Consider the following 13,698-nt stretch of genomic DNA (forward strand, 5'->3'; position numbering starts at 1 on the left):
CCGGCAAGTTCCACCCTTAGGGTCACAAAGCAAGGAAGAGGGGGTGGGGGAGCTGCTAACCTAGTGACTGAGCAGCCTAAAAGCAGGGACTGAGTAGCCTTCCAGCATTAACCCTTAGGGGCAGAGTGAGACCAGTTTTGGCACACTGGGTAAGTCGATAACCACTTCAGCAGTGATCCCAGCAACAAGCACTTTCCTGGCAAAGCTTCTGCTTAGCCAAGTTTAGAAGTATGAAGTGCCTTTTAAGAAGGCTGCAGAGAGATTTAGGGTGTCCACACTGTGGGGTTTGAGAAATCAGCAGAGGCCTCCAGTTGTACCAACATTGTGATTAACATCTCATACCCCAGAAGACCACCTATTGCCCAGACAATATTCAACAAGATATATATACTGCTTTGTTTTTGGTTATTTTTTCTTGTTGTTGTTTGTTTTTAGTTTATTTTCTTGTTGTTGTTTTGTTTTTGAATTTCAACCCTTTCCATACCGATTTTTTCTTTCCTTTTCTTTCTCCATTTTTCTAGTTTAAATACAATTTCCCATTGCTGCCTTTTTCAATAATTAGAACTTCATTTTTGCTTGTTCCAACATACGAGTTATAGGAATCCCAAAAGGGGAAGAAGAATGCCCCAGAGGAATGGAAGCCATACTAGAGAATATTACAAACCTATTATTTGGTTTTTCACCCAATTTTATCCCATAAAGTTTTCTGTTTGCTTATTTTGATTTATAGCATTTTTGTCCTTCCTCCCTACTAGGTGGAAATGGGGTACTGTGTCCGATCAGGTTAGCAAAGAGATGCTGACCTCAAGGGAACCACCCAAACTGGCAACCCCAGAGGTTGGGGTGTTTTTAAGATTGCGTCAAAGTACCCTACTGTACACCTATATTGCTCTGTCTCCCTCTTTCTGTGCCTCTCTTCTTTTTGTCAATATTCCCTTTTACCCAACCTCTCTCTTTTCTCTATTTTCTTTTCGTTCTTTCTTTCTTTTATCCCTTCTTGCTCTTCAACCTTCTCATCCTTCTGGTCCTGTACCAAAAGGACTCATCGAAACCTTAGTCCACAGGCACGGGAACTTAAAGAGCAAGACAAGTGAAAGGAAAATCAGGGCAAGGAAACAGATAAAAGAAATCACTCATGAGGAAGAATCAGCAGAAAACTCCAGGCAACATGAAGAACCAGTCCAGAGCAACCCCTCCAAGGGACCAGGAGGTAGCAACTGTAGAGGATTCCACCTATAAATAAATGTTAGGAATGACAGAAAGGGAATTTAGAATACACATGATGAAAACAATGAAGAAAATGATGGAAACAATGAAGGAAACTGCTAATAAAGTGGAAAATAACCAAAAGGAAATCCAAAAACAGAATCAAATAAGAGATGAATGATATGAAGAATATAGAAAGGATATAGTGGAGCTGAGGGAACTGAAGCAGTCAATTAGGGAACTTAAAGATGCAATGGAAAATATCAGTAACAGGTTAGACCATGCAGAAGAAAGCAATTCAGAGGTAGAGGACAAAGTTCTTGAGATAACTCAGATAGTTAAAGAGGCAGAAAAGAAGAGAGAGAAAGCAGAACGTTCACTGTCAGAATTATGGGACTTCATGACGTGTTCCAACATACGAGTTATAGGAATCCCAGAAGGGGAAGAAGAATGCCCCAGAGGAATGGAAGCCATACTAGAGAATATTATAAATGAAAATTTCCCAAATATCACCAAAGATTCTGACGTACTGCTTTCAGAGGGATATGGGACCCCAGGTTGCTTCAACTCTAACCGAGCTTCTCCAAAACACATTGTGATGAACCTGTCCAAAGTCAAGACAAAAGAAAAGATTCTGCAAGCTGCCAGGAGTAAGCGCCAGTTAACCTACAGGGGCAAATCCATCAGAGTGACTAAAGACTTCTCTAATAAAACTTTCCAAGCAAGAAGACAATGGTCATCTACCTTTAATCTACTTAAACAGAACAATTTCCAGCCCAGAATTCTGTACCCTGTTAAGCTAAGCTTTAAAATTGATGGAGAAATCAAATCATTTACGGATATACAAACATTGAGGAAATTCGCCACAACAAGACCAGCTCTGCAGGAAATACTTCAACCTGTTCTACACACTGCCATTACAACGGAACAGCAGCAAAGTAAGAACTTAGAAATTAAAGGACAGAACCTAACTTCCACACTGATGCAAAAAATAAAACTGAGCAATAGACTCTCATAAAATAAGATGAATAGAATACTACCACACTTATCAATTATCTCAATAAATGTTAATGGCTTGAATTCCCCACTAAAGAGACATAGATGGGCTGACGGGCTTTAAAAACACAAGCCATCCATTTTCTGTCTGCAAGAAACACACCTGGCTTCAACAGACAAATTAAAACTCCGAGTCAAGGGTTGGAAGACAGTATTTCAGGCAAATGGAATTCAGAAGAAAAGAGGAGTTGTAATCTTATTTTCAGATACATGTGGATTTAAAGCAACTAAAGTCAAAAAAGACGAAGATGATCACTTTATATTGGTCAAGGGAAAAATACAACAAGAAGACGTTTCAATTCTAAATACTTATGCACCCAATTTAAATGCTCCCAGATTCTTGAAACAGACCTTACTCAGTCTGAGCAATATGATATCCGAAAATACCATAATAACAGGGGACTTTAACACTCCTCTTAGAGCTGGAAAGATCCTCTGAACAGAAATTAAACAAAGATATAAGAGATTTAAATGAGACCCTAGGACAACTGTGCTTGACAGATACATATGGAACACTCCATCCCAAAGATAAATATACATTCTTCTCATCACCCCATGGAACATTCTCCAAAATTGATCCTATCCTGGGACACAAAACAAATATCAACAGAATCAAAAGAACTGAAATTTCATCTTGTATCTTCTCAGACCATAAGGCACTAAATCTGGAACTCAACTGTAACAAAAATGTTCAACCCTACACAAAGGCATGGAAATTAAACAATCTTCTGTTGAATAATAGATGGGTGCAGGAAGACATAAAAAAGGAAATCATTAACTTCCTTGAGCATAAAAACAATGAAGACACAAGCTACCAAAACCTGTGGGATATTGCAAAAGCGGTTTTGAGAGGAAAGTTTATCACTTTAGATGCCTACATTCGAAAAACAGAAAGAGAACACATCAACAAACTCTCAAGCCATCTTATGGAATTGGAAAAACAAGGACAATCTAAGCCTAAACCCAGTAGAAGAAAAGAAATATCCAAAATCAAATCAGAGATCAATGAAATTGAAAATAAAAGAATCATTCAGAAAATTAATGAAACAAGGAGCTGGTTTTTGGAAAAAAATAAATAAAATAGATAAACCATTGGCCAGACTAATGAGAAATAGAAAAGTAAAATCTCTAGTAACCTCAATCAGAAATGATAAAGGGGAAATAACAACTGATCCCACAGAGATACAAGAGATCATCTCTGAATACTACCAGAAACTCTATGCCCAGAAATTTGACAATGTGGAGGAAATGGATCAATATTTGGAATCACACACTCTCCCTAGACTTAGCCAGGAAGACATAGAGCTCCTGAACAGACCAATTTCAAGCACTGAGATTAAAGAAACAATAAAAAATCTTGCAACCAAAAAATGCCCTGGTCCAGATGGCTTCACACCAGAATTCTATCAAACCTTCAAGGAAGAGCGTATTCCTGTACTTCAGAAATTATTCCAAAAAATTGAGGAAGAAGGAATCTTCCCCAACACATTCTATGAAGCAAACATCAACCTGATACCAATACCAGGAAATGACCCAAACAAAAAGGAGAATTTCAGACCAATTTCACTCCTGAATATAGATGCAAAAATTCTCAACAAAATCCTAGCCAACAGATTACAGCTTATCAACAAAAAAGTCATACATCATGATCAAATAGGTTTCATCCCAGAATGCAAGGCTGGTTTAACATACACAATTTCATAAATGTTATCCACTGTATTAACAGAGGCCAAAATAAAGATCACATGATCTTCTCAATAGATGCAGAAAAAGCATTCAATAAAATCCAGCATCCTTTTCTAACTAGAACACTGGAGAGTATAGGCATAGGTGGCACATTTCTAAAACTGACTGAAGCTACCTATGACAAACCCACAGCTAATATTTCACTGAATGGAGTAAAACTGAAAGCTTTTCCTCTTAGAACTGGAACCAGACAAGGCTGTCCTCTGTCACCTTTACTATTCAACGTAGTGCTGGAAGTTCTAGCCAATACAGTTAGGCAAGACAAGGAAATAAAGGGAATCCAAATGGGAGCAGAGGAGGTCAAACTCTCCCTCTTTGCTGATGACATGATCTTATACTTAGAGAATCCCAAAGACTCAACCACAAGACTCCTAGAAGTCATCAAAAATTACAGTAATGTTTCAGGATATAAAATCAACGTCTACAAGTCAGCAGCCTTTGTATACACCAATAACAGTCAAGATGAGAAGCTAATTAAGGACACAACTCCTTTCACCATAGTTTTGAAGAAAATGAAATACCTAGGAATATACCAAATAAAAGAGGTAAAGGACCTCTATAGAGAAAATTATGAAATCATCAGAAAGGAAATAGCAGAGGATATTAACAAATAGAAGAACATACCATGCTCATGGATGGGAAGAATCAACATTGTTAAAATGTCTATACTTCCCAAAGCAATCTACCTATTCAATGCCATTCCTATCAAAATACCAACGTCATACTTTCAAGATTTGGAAAAAATGATTCCACATTTTGTATGGAACCGGAAAAAACCCCGTATAGCTAATGCAGTTCTTAGTAATAAAAATAAAGCTGGGGGCATCACCATACCAGATTTTAGGCTGTACTACAAATCCATAGTGGTCAAGACAGCATGGTACTGGCACAAAAATAGAGACATAGACACTTGGAATGGAATTGAAAACCAAGAAATGAAACTAACATCTTACAACCACCTAATCTTTGATAAACCAAACAAGAACATACCCTGGGGGAAAGACTCCTTATTCAATAAATGGTGTTGGGAGAACTGGATATCCACATGTAAAAGACTGAAACTGGACCCCCACCTTTCCCCACTCACAAAACTTGATTCAAGATGAATAAAGGACTTAAATTTAAGGCATGAAACAATAAAAATCCTCAAAGAAAGCATAGGAAAAACACTGGAAGATATTGGCCTGGGGAAAGACTTCATGAAGAAGACTGCCATAGCAATTGCAACAACGAAAATAAACAAATGGGACTTCATTAAACTGAAAAGCTTCTGTACAGCTAAGGAGACAACAACCAAAGCAAATAGACAACCTACACAATGGGAAAGGATATTTGCATATTTTCAATCAGACAAAAGCTTGATAACTAGGATCTATAGAGAACTCAAATTAATCCACATGAAAAAAGCCAACAATCCCATATATCAATGGGCAAGAAACATGAATGGAACCTTCTCTAAAGAAGACAGACTAATGGCTAATAAACGTATCAAAAAATGTTCATCATCCCTATCTAATAGAGAAGTGCAAATCAAAACCACCCTGAGATACTATCTAATCCCAGCAAGAATGGCCCACATCACAAAATCTCAAAACTGCGATGCTGGCGTGGATGTGGAGAGAAGGGAACACTTTTACACTGCTGGTGGGACTGCAAACTAGTACAACCTTTCTGGAAGGAAGTATGGAGAAACCTCAATGCACTCAAGCTAGACCTCCCATTTGATCCTGCAATCTCATTACTGGGCATCTACCCAGAAGGAAAAAAATCCTTTTATCATAAGGACACTTGTACTAGACTGTTTACTACAGCTCAATTTACAATCGCCAAAATGTGGAAACAGCCTAAATGCCCACCAACCCAGGAATGGATTAACAAGCTGTGGTATATGTATACCATGGAATACTATTCAGCCATTTAAAAAAAATGGAGACTTTACATCTTTTGTATTAATCTGGATGGAAGTGGAAGACATTATTCTCAGTAAAGCATCACAAGAATGGAGAAGCATGAATCCTATGTACTCAATTTTGATATGAGGACAATTAACGACTATTAAGGTCATGGTGGGGGAAGCAGAGAGCAGAGGGAGAAAGAAGGAGGGAGGTGTGGGGAAAAGAAGAGCAGAGAGAGGGAAGGAGGGAGGGGTGGGGCCTTGGTGTGTGCCACACCTTCTAGGGGCAAGACAGGATTGCAAGAGGGACTTTACCTAACAAATGCAATCAGTGTAACCTGGTTTATTGTACCCTCAATGAATCCCCAACAATAAAAAAAAAAAAAATGAAAGTAATTAAAGGTTATTTCAAAACTCTGAAGCTGGGTGACTGACTATAAGGCTATGTTTTCTTTCTTTTTTTTTTTTTTTTTTGGCCGAGGCTGGGTTTGAACCCTCCACCTCCGGCATATGGGACCGGCGCCCTACTCCTTGAGCCACAGGCAAGACTATTTTTTCAATAAAAGAATTGGAAATATCTGGAAGGAAAGCAGGTTAACTGGATTACAGACATGTTCTAAGATGCAGGGCTTTTACAGCCCTGTATGGTGTTAGAAATGTTTTTCTGAAAATCATCTTTAAATTAACACACTTTGAAAAAACACTTTGACTTAGCGACATCCAGGAAATCCTAAGTTTGTTTGGCTATTTATATCTAGCACACAGTAAAATAAAATTATAATCTAAAGAATAAAGATTGTGGTATGTAATTTAAGTAACTGATACTTACCCAGTATCAGTTAAAATCATCTTGCATATAAGGCACTTTAAGGAGGGCTACCTCTAGCTTCTAAAATCTGTGCATTTTATGTGGGGTTGGGAGTGAAAATTAAGAGTTCCAATAAAAAGGTCTTTCTTTTACTTGGGTTTAAAAGGCTGAAGGCAAGAGTAGTGGTAATAAGAACTGACTTTACGTTCATCATGTTCAAGGGAATTTACTTGAGGCCATGCTTTTGTCTTTAAACATTTTAAAATCAAAATTTATACGGTCACTTTCTATGAAAATATAGATCATAAATACATCCACAAGTCTTCCAAGTCACAGCATTTATGTTCCAGGAATTGCAATGTAACTTGAATGGCTTTTCCATAGAAAAAGTATTCTAGGCAGGAAGCTATGTTATAAAGGAAGGGCCAAAATTACACTGCTACTACAGTTAACTAACAACAGAAGATACAGGAATATATTATTTAATATGAAACATGGCCAAGTGTCTATGGGAAATAAGACAATTTATTTTAGAGACTTCAGAGAAAATAACTGAGGAAAGGTGAGGCTATGAAGCTCTGAGGAAAGTTTCTCTGGAACCAGAAATAAAGTAACTATATTCCACACTCCACAGGGAGAGAAGTATCCATGAACAGGAACAGATACCAAAGCATCTTAGGGAACAGAATGGCTCCCTGGATTAACTAAATAAACATGAATTAAGTAGGTACAATGCATGCCCTCACTCTTCCCCTACTCCACAAATATGTTAACCATCATCACCTATTACTGGCCTGATATGGAATGTAAAAGGGAGAAAATTCTAAGGGAAGTTATGGAAGAGACGAGTGAATTTGTTACTTTATAACCGAAGGCTAGGTAAATAACATTTGCAATTAAAATAAAATATATTTGATTGCTTGACAACTGGGCCAGAGGACAGTTCCACACAGTTCCACACACAGAAAGGTAGTATCACTTGTCTGGAGGAAAGGAACTGTGCTACGTTATATACATTAAATGCAACAGTCAGCATATCGATCAAGAAAAGGATATGAAGGTTATTCTGGCCAAAAGAAAATCAGTGGGACCATTTACTCAGAACAAAACTGCAGTGAAAAAAAAGAACAATGAAATTGATAAAGCCATCGATATGATGTAAGAATCAATAAAATGAGATAAAAATGCCACAGGAAGTCAGTTATTGACAGAGAATATACAATTTAAAGTAAAAAAGAAAAAAAGAAAACATACAGCGCAAACCGAAAAAGAAAATTATGTTCTTTGGAAAACTTTCAACAGTCAATTGAAGTTATTTGTTTGAATTAGGGTTTTTAGGTTGTTAAGTAAGGTGTGTTTAAAACTTCACAATTATTGGGGGTGTGATTTAGGAAGACGAGACATGGCTCTAACAAGGTGATAATAGAATAAAATGCTTTTAAAACTGCATTCATACTTTCAGGGAGAGAATAAGGGAAAAGGGTTTTTACTGTTTAAGATATTCTCATAAGAAATCTCTAAACCAGAAGATGAATAAATGGTAGGAAAAGGAAACGATTACAGTATCTATAAAGTCCTCCTCCCCACACAGAAGGCGCATCTGCTGCTTCAGTAAAGTGTATGTTAAAAACCGACACAGAAGGCCAGGTGTGGTGGCTCACGCCTGTAGTCATAGCACTCTGGGAGGCTGAGGCGGGTGGATTGCTTGAGCTCACAGGTTCAAAGAAACCAGCCTAAGCCAGAGCGAGACCCCCGTCTCTACTAAAAATACAAAAAACTGAGGCAAGAGGACCACTTGAGCCCAACAGTTGGAGGTTGCTGTGAGCTACGAGGTCCCCATGGCACTCTACCCAGGGTAACAGCTTGAGACTCTGTCTCAAACAAACAAACAAACAAACAACAACAAAAAAAACCCCAAACTGACACAGAAGCATAATGTGAATGGAAATTTTAACTGTCTGGACATTAGTAGGTATTTTATTGGGAGGTGACAGAACAAATGTTATTTTAACCCAACTTTACACAGCCTAGTAAGAGGGTGGAAATAACTAGAATAAGTTCTTCTTTTAGTCCAACGCTATTTCTACTTAACTGTGTTGGTCAATAAGAACATTCAAGATGAGGCCAGGCTCGGTGGCTCACGCCTGTAATCTCAGCACTCTAGGAGGCCGACACAGGTGACTACTTGAGCTCGGGAGTTTGAGATGAGCCCGAGCAAGACTCCATCTCTACTAAAAATAGAAAAACTAGCTGGGCGTGGTGGTATGTGCTTATTGTCCCAGCTACTGGGGAGGCTGACGAAAGAGGATTGCTCAAACCCAAGAATTTGAGGTTGCTGTGAGCTGTGATGCCAGGCACTCTCTACCCAGGGCAACAGAATAAGAGACTGCTTCAAAAAAAAAATTACAGATGGACTACAATAAATAATATTAAAAAATTATTTAGCTAAAAAACAAAAAAGGAAAAGAAACCAGAAGAAAACCTTAACAGTATAACTATTATGAAAAAGAAAAAAAAGACCCAAGGTTTTTAATTAACTCCAAATTGACGATAAGCCTAGAAAGTAACAAGCATGGGGCAAAAAGATGGTGAAGAATTTGGAAACTATGTCATATAAAAAATATTGAAATAAACATATAAACTTATCTAAAATAGGGGAAGATCTGTTGAGGCAGGGGGTTGAAACGTCCACATTAAGTTACCAGGCCTTGAAAAGACATGAAGGGCTTTCCTGTGTTGTAGTGTAGTGGGCTCACGACAGCCCTCAAGAAAACATGCCCATGTTCTAATCGTCACCGCCTGTGAATGTTACCATGTTTGGAAAAAGGTGTTTGCAGATGTAATTAAGTTAAGGAACTGGAGACGAGGAGATCATCCTGGATTATATTGGTAGGTCCTAAATTCAACACAAATGTTCTTACAAGAGATACACCGAGGAGAAAGCAATGCATGGATGAAAGCAGAAATCGGAATAATGTGGCCAGGAGCCAAGGAAGCTGCTGACCACTGGCGTCTTGAAGAGGTAGAAGTCGGATCCTCTCCTAGACCCTCTATAGGGAGCACAGCCTGCCAAAATATTAATTTCAGACTTCTGACTCCCAGAACTGTGAGAGAATGAATTTCTGTTCTTTACCTAAGTTTAGGGTAATCTATTATGGTAGCCATACAAAACTTAATACTTCAGTCAAGGACTTGTGATTAGATTTCTAGGCAAAATTAGGTAAGCATAAATCTTAAACAAATGGATTAGATATACATTTGATACTCCTTAAATTACAAGCATTCTATTACACCTGCACCAAACCATAACCAGCTGTCTTCATTGGCTGGAGGACTGACAGGAATGCTACAGAGGTTATTCCTAAACCTGGGACAATGACTGAGTCATCTCTAAACACCTTTCCCATCCTAAGATTCTCTGTATATCAATAGTCAATTTAAACTCAGGAATTTGTTATCATTTGATATTTAATGCTATGATAATAAAACAGTATTAAGTTAAAAACTCATTATCCTGTGTAAAAACAGCACAGCAAACAGAAAGATTCTAATTCATAAGTGCCCCAATGATAGGCCTTTAAAGACATTTAAGATGTGTCTGAAAATAGAATGAATCTATTAGAGTGTGTGGCTAATTTTTGGTTCAACACTTTTTTCAGATTCCAACTGGACAAAAGAAACGTCATAAAGGAGCAATTATAAAAACGTACAAGTCCTTAAGTATTATTTGCTTTCCAAATTACAGCAATGGCAATGACTTCAGGAGTCTAGTCCCATCAATAGTGAAATGAGATGAATCAATGACAACACTTTTTAGAAACCAAAACAACAAAGAGAACTCTAAAAATATTTCTTTTGAGGTAGTCTCATGGTCTAAGTGTTGCCAAATAATAAAACAAGAGAGCCAGATTGCTTATAAAAATAACAATTAAAGACTACCACCTGCTAGTCAATTTGAGGGAGACTATAACCTACTAGGTTCCCCTGGCTTCTATAGAAATACACTGTGAGGTTTAAAATAGCTACTAAGAAGCAAAAAAGAGTGGGTGGTGATTAATAACTCTTAATATTTAACTAAAAAAGACTCAAATACTGTACAAGAAAGTTTACCTGTTCTGTTTCAAAGATATCCCGAAGGTGTTCAAGGCCAAGGCTTTTTAGGAATTGGCTGATATTCATGTCAAGACCCGCAACTAAACAGAAACATATTACAGTTTCTCAGAATTTCAAGCATCTAAAGGAAGTTTCACTATCTATTTAAAGGCAAGGCCGACACCTGTGGCCATACAGGAATTCTACATAAAATAATACAGAATGCATAATACATCAAGTTACTCTGAATTTGGTTGAGAAGTGAAAGTACTGTATCTTTATCAAATCAATAGTATTTATGTTAATTCTAATATTATAGTTAGCACATAGAATTATAGGTTATAAAATATAATTAGGATAGCAGAAATTATAATTCTAATATTACAAAATACTATTTTATTCGATATAATCTAATGCTTTCAATGAATTATATAAAAAAGTCGAAATATACCAGCTATTGTTTTAGTTTCCATCCCTTAAATAACTTCTCAGTTGTTTGCTGACATAATTTCAGTAATAAGGCCTGCTCAGTAGTTCAATAAAATACTGTGGTCGGAAATAGACATCCTTTATAAAAAAGTGGATGCTGAGGAATTTGGTAGTCTTCTATGAGGAAGTATTTCTTTATAAGATGTGTGTATGAAAGCTTACAGATAGGATGTATTTACTAAGTGAGGAGTTCAATAATTTCCAGTAGAAAAAAGTAAATCTGTTCCATAAAAAACAGCGTACATAAATGAAATGGGTGGACAGGGTATACCCACCTTCTCCTTCCTTCCTCTCTGCACCGGCTGCACCGTCTCCCGCGTTAGAGGTTCCTCCTACTGCCAACTCTGCTAAGGGGCCAGTGAGGTTATCTATGCTGCTAGCCGCAGAGAGGCAGGATGGGGTGGATGCTGGTGAGATCAAAGCAGCGCTCACTACAGTAGCTTGAGGTTTAAAACAGGTAGGTAAGGCCTCTGGGGGCATGGCATCTATCAGCAGCGCTCTGATGTCGTCAGCCTAAAAATAATAATTAAAAAAAACAAACATATTTTTAAAAGATGTCATTTTTACTAAGGATAAAAAGCTTCGTAAATATTTCCCTTAATGAATACCTCATTATTCGCTATCGATTTTAGATTATTCCTTCCTTTTTCCTTCTTTTCTCCCCAGCTCCAAAATTTCTCAGTAGTTTTAGTAGACAGAACTAGAGAAATTATGTGATCTTTAAAAATATTTCTTCTTTCATTTAAAGAGAAGCACTTTCAGAGAGTTGAATCTCATTCTTCATTAGAAGGAATTTCCGTATTTACTATGTTTGGTTTATGATTAAACAACTACAATAATCTTTGGTTATTTAGTGCGCTTTAATAATTTAATGTACGATTGACATCTGGTGAAATTTTATAGGGGTGACACTTTAACCTGGCTCATATATTTATGGATTTTACAGTTTGTAAGTATTAGTTATGACTGTTATTGCAGTACACAGGAGATCATCTCTAAGACAGCCATCAGCTCCTTCCTCCCATCCACATGTCACCTCTGTTTCCTTCGCATTAAATCTACTTTGTCCTATGAGTTGCTCTGACCAACAGAATACAGAAGTGATATCCTGAGGCTTTTCAGCCAGGCCTGAAGAGGACTGGCAGTGTCTACGCTGACTTTCTTAGAAGCCATCTGCCATGTTGTACAGAGTTGGGGCTGGAGCACTGAGAGATGACGGGATATTCCACAGAGAGAGCCCTGCAGCGTGAAAGGCTACCTTGGCAGCTCTGGCCTCAGCAGAGTTCCCAGCTGAAGGTAGCTGTATAAACAGCAGAACTGCCTGGCTCAGCTCAGAAGATTTTGGGATGGCTGTTATACAGCAATATGGAAATGACATGGAAATTGGGATGCTACTGGACATATGGCTTAGGCTGGAGCAGGACGGGTGACAGGGTGACCATCAGGGGAGACTGCTTGTGCAAGGTAGTTAGGCAAGTGTTGTCGGAGGCTGGAGAAAGGGGCATTGCTTCTGTGTTGTCAAGTGTTTGGCAACCCTCGCACATGAGACATTATGGAAGGCAGAAAGCAAACCTAAGAAACTTGGGGATTTGGCTAAGGAGATTTCCAGAGAGAAGGCTGACTTTGTCAACTGGACTGGCTTCTTTTATCTGCCTGATAAAGGACAATAAGACAGAAACGAACTAAGAAAGAAACTGTTCAGTACTCTTCAAGGAAATATATTTACCAGGATTTGACACCTTGGAAAATATATATCTGGGGTGTTGGCAGAGATGGCTAAACTGACTTTCCACCAAACAAAAGTTTCTCAAAGTAAGACAATACCTCAGGCCAAAGGACAAATTCAGGATGTTGAGATGGCCTCAGAGTAAAAATTAACTCAGAAGTATGAGTATATTACCTAAAAGTCTTAAAAAGACCTTTAAGTGGTACTTTGTGAACTCCATAGTTAATGAAAGAGCTCAGAATCTTTCGAGCCCTGCACCTTGACTTCCAATCCAAATTAGAAAGGCTCCAATCTTCTGTGTGAGGCCACGGCACTCTACCGAGGGCCATAAAGTGAGACTCTGTCTCTACAAAAAAAAACAAAAAACGAAAGGCTCCAATCTTGAAGAAATTTGTGGCTAGGACTTTTGTTTGATGTAGTGGCTTATAACTTGATGGGGAAACCCAGAAGTTTATAAAGAAGGTGTACCAGTTAGGACCAAAAGGGGCAGATAGATCAACTGAAAAAGGCTCGGGGACTCCAAATTTCTAGGAGCAGGGAACAGGTTAAGAAAGCCATTTAGCTGTAAATTCGAGCCATTTCTTATAGAAAGAAAAGGATGATTCAGAGGACACAGCCAAGAAATATGGAAAACGCCTCTCTGGGAACAGAAGGAGACCCTAATCAAGGACCATCCCCTGA

At 38.0% G+C, this 13,698-nt stretch overlaps 1 protein-coding gene across 1 annotated transcript in view; it reads right to left on the bottom strand.

Moving 5' to 3' along the window:
- Positions 1–13,698, bottom strand: part of TNKS (tankyrase) — a 203,089-nt gene that overhangs the window by 24,372 nt on the left and 165,019 nt on the right. The window contains exons 19-20 of the mRNA XM_053578550.1: positions 11,567–11,804; positions 10,821–10,903 (exon numbers count right to left, since the gene is read on the bottom strand). Coding sequence (XP_053434525.1) covers positions 10,821–10,903; positions 11,567–11,804 — 321 coding nt within the window. The remainder of the gene's footprint in view (positions 1–10,820; positions 10,904–11,566; positions 11,805–13,698) is intronic.

The sequence above is a fragment of the Nycticebus coucang genome, chromosome 24, assembly GCF_027406575.1.
Source record: "Nycticebus coucang isolate mNycCou1 chromosome 24, mNycCou1.pri, whole genome shotgun sequence".
Lineage (NCBI taxonomy): Eukaryota > Metazoa > Chordata > Mammalia > Primates > Lorisidae > Nycticebus > Nycticebus coucang.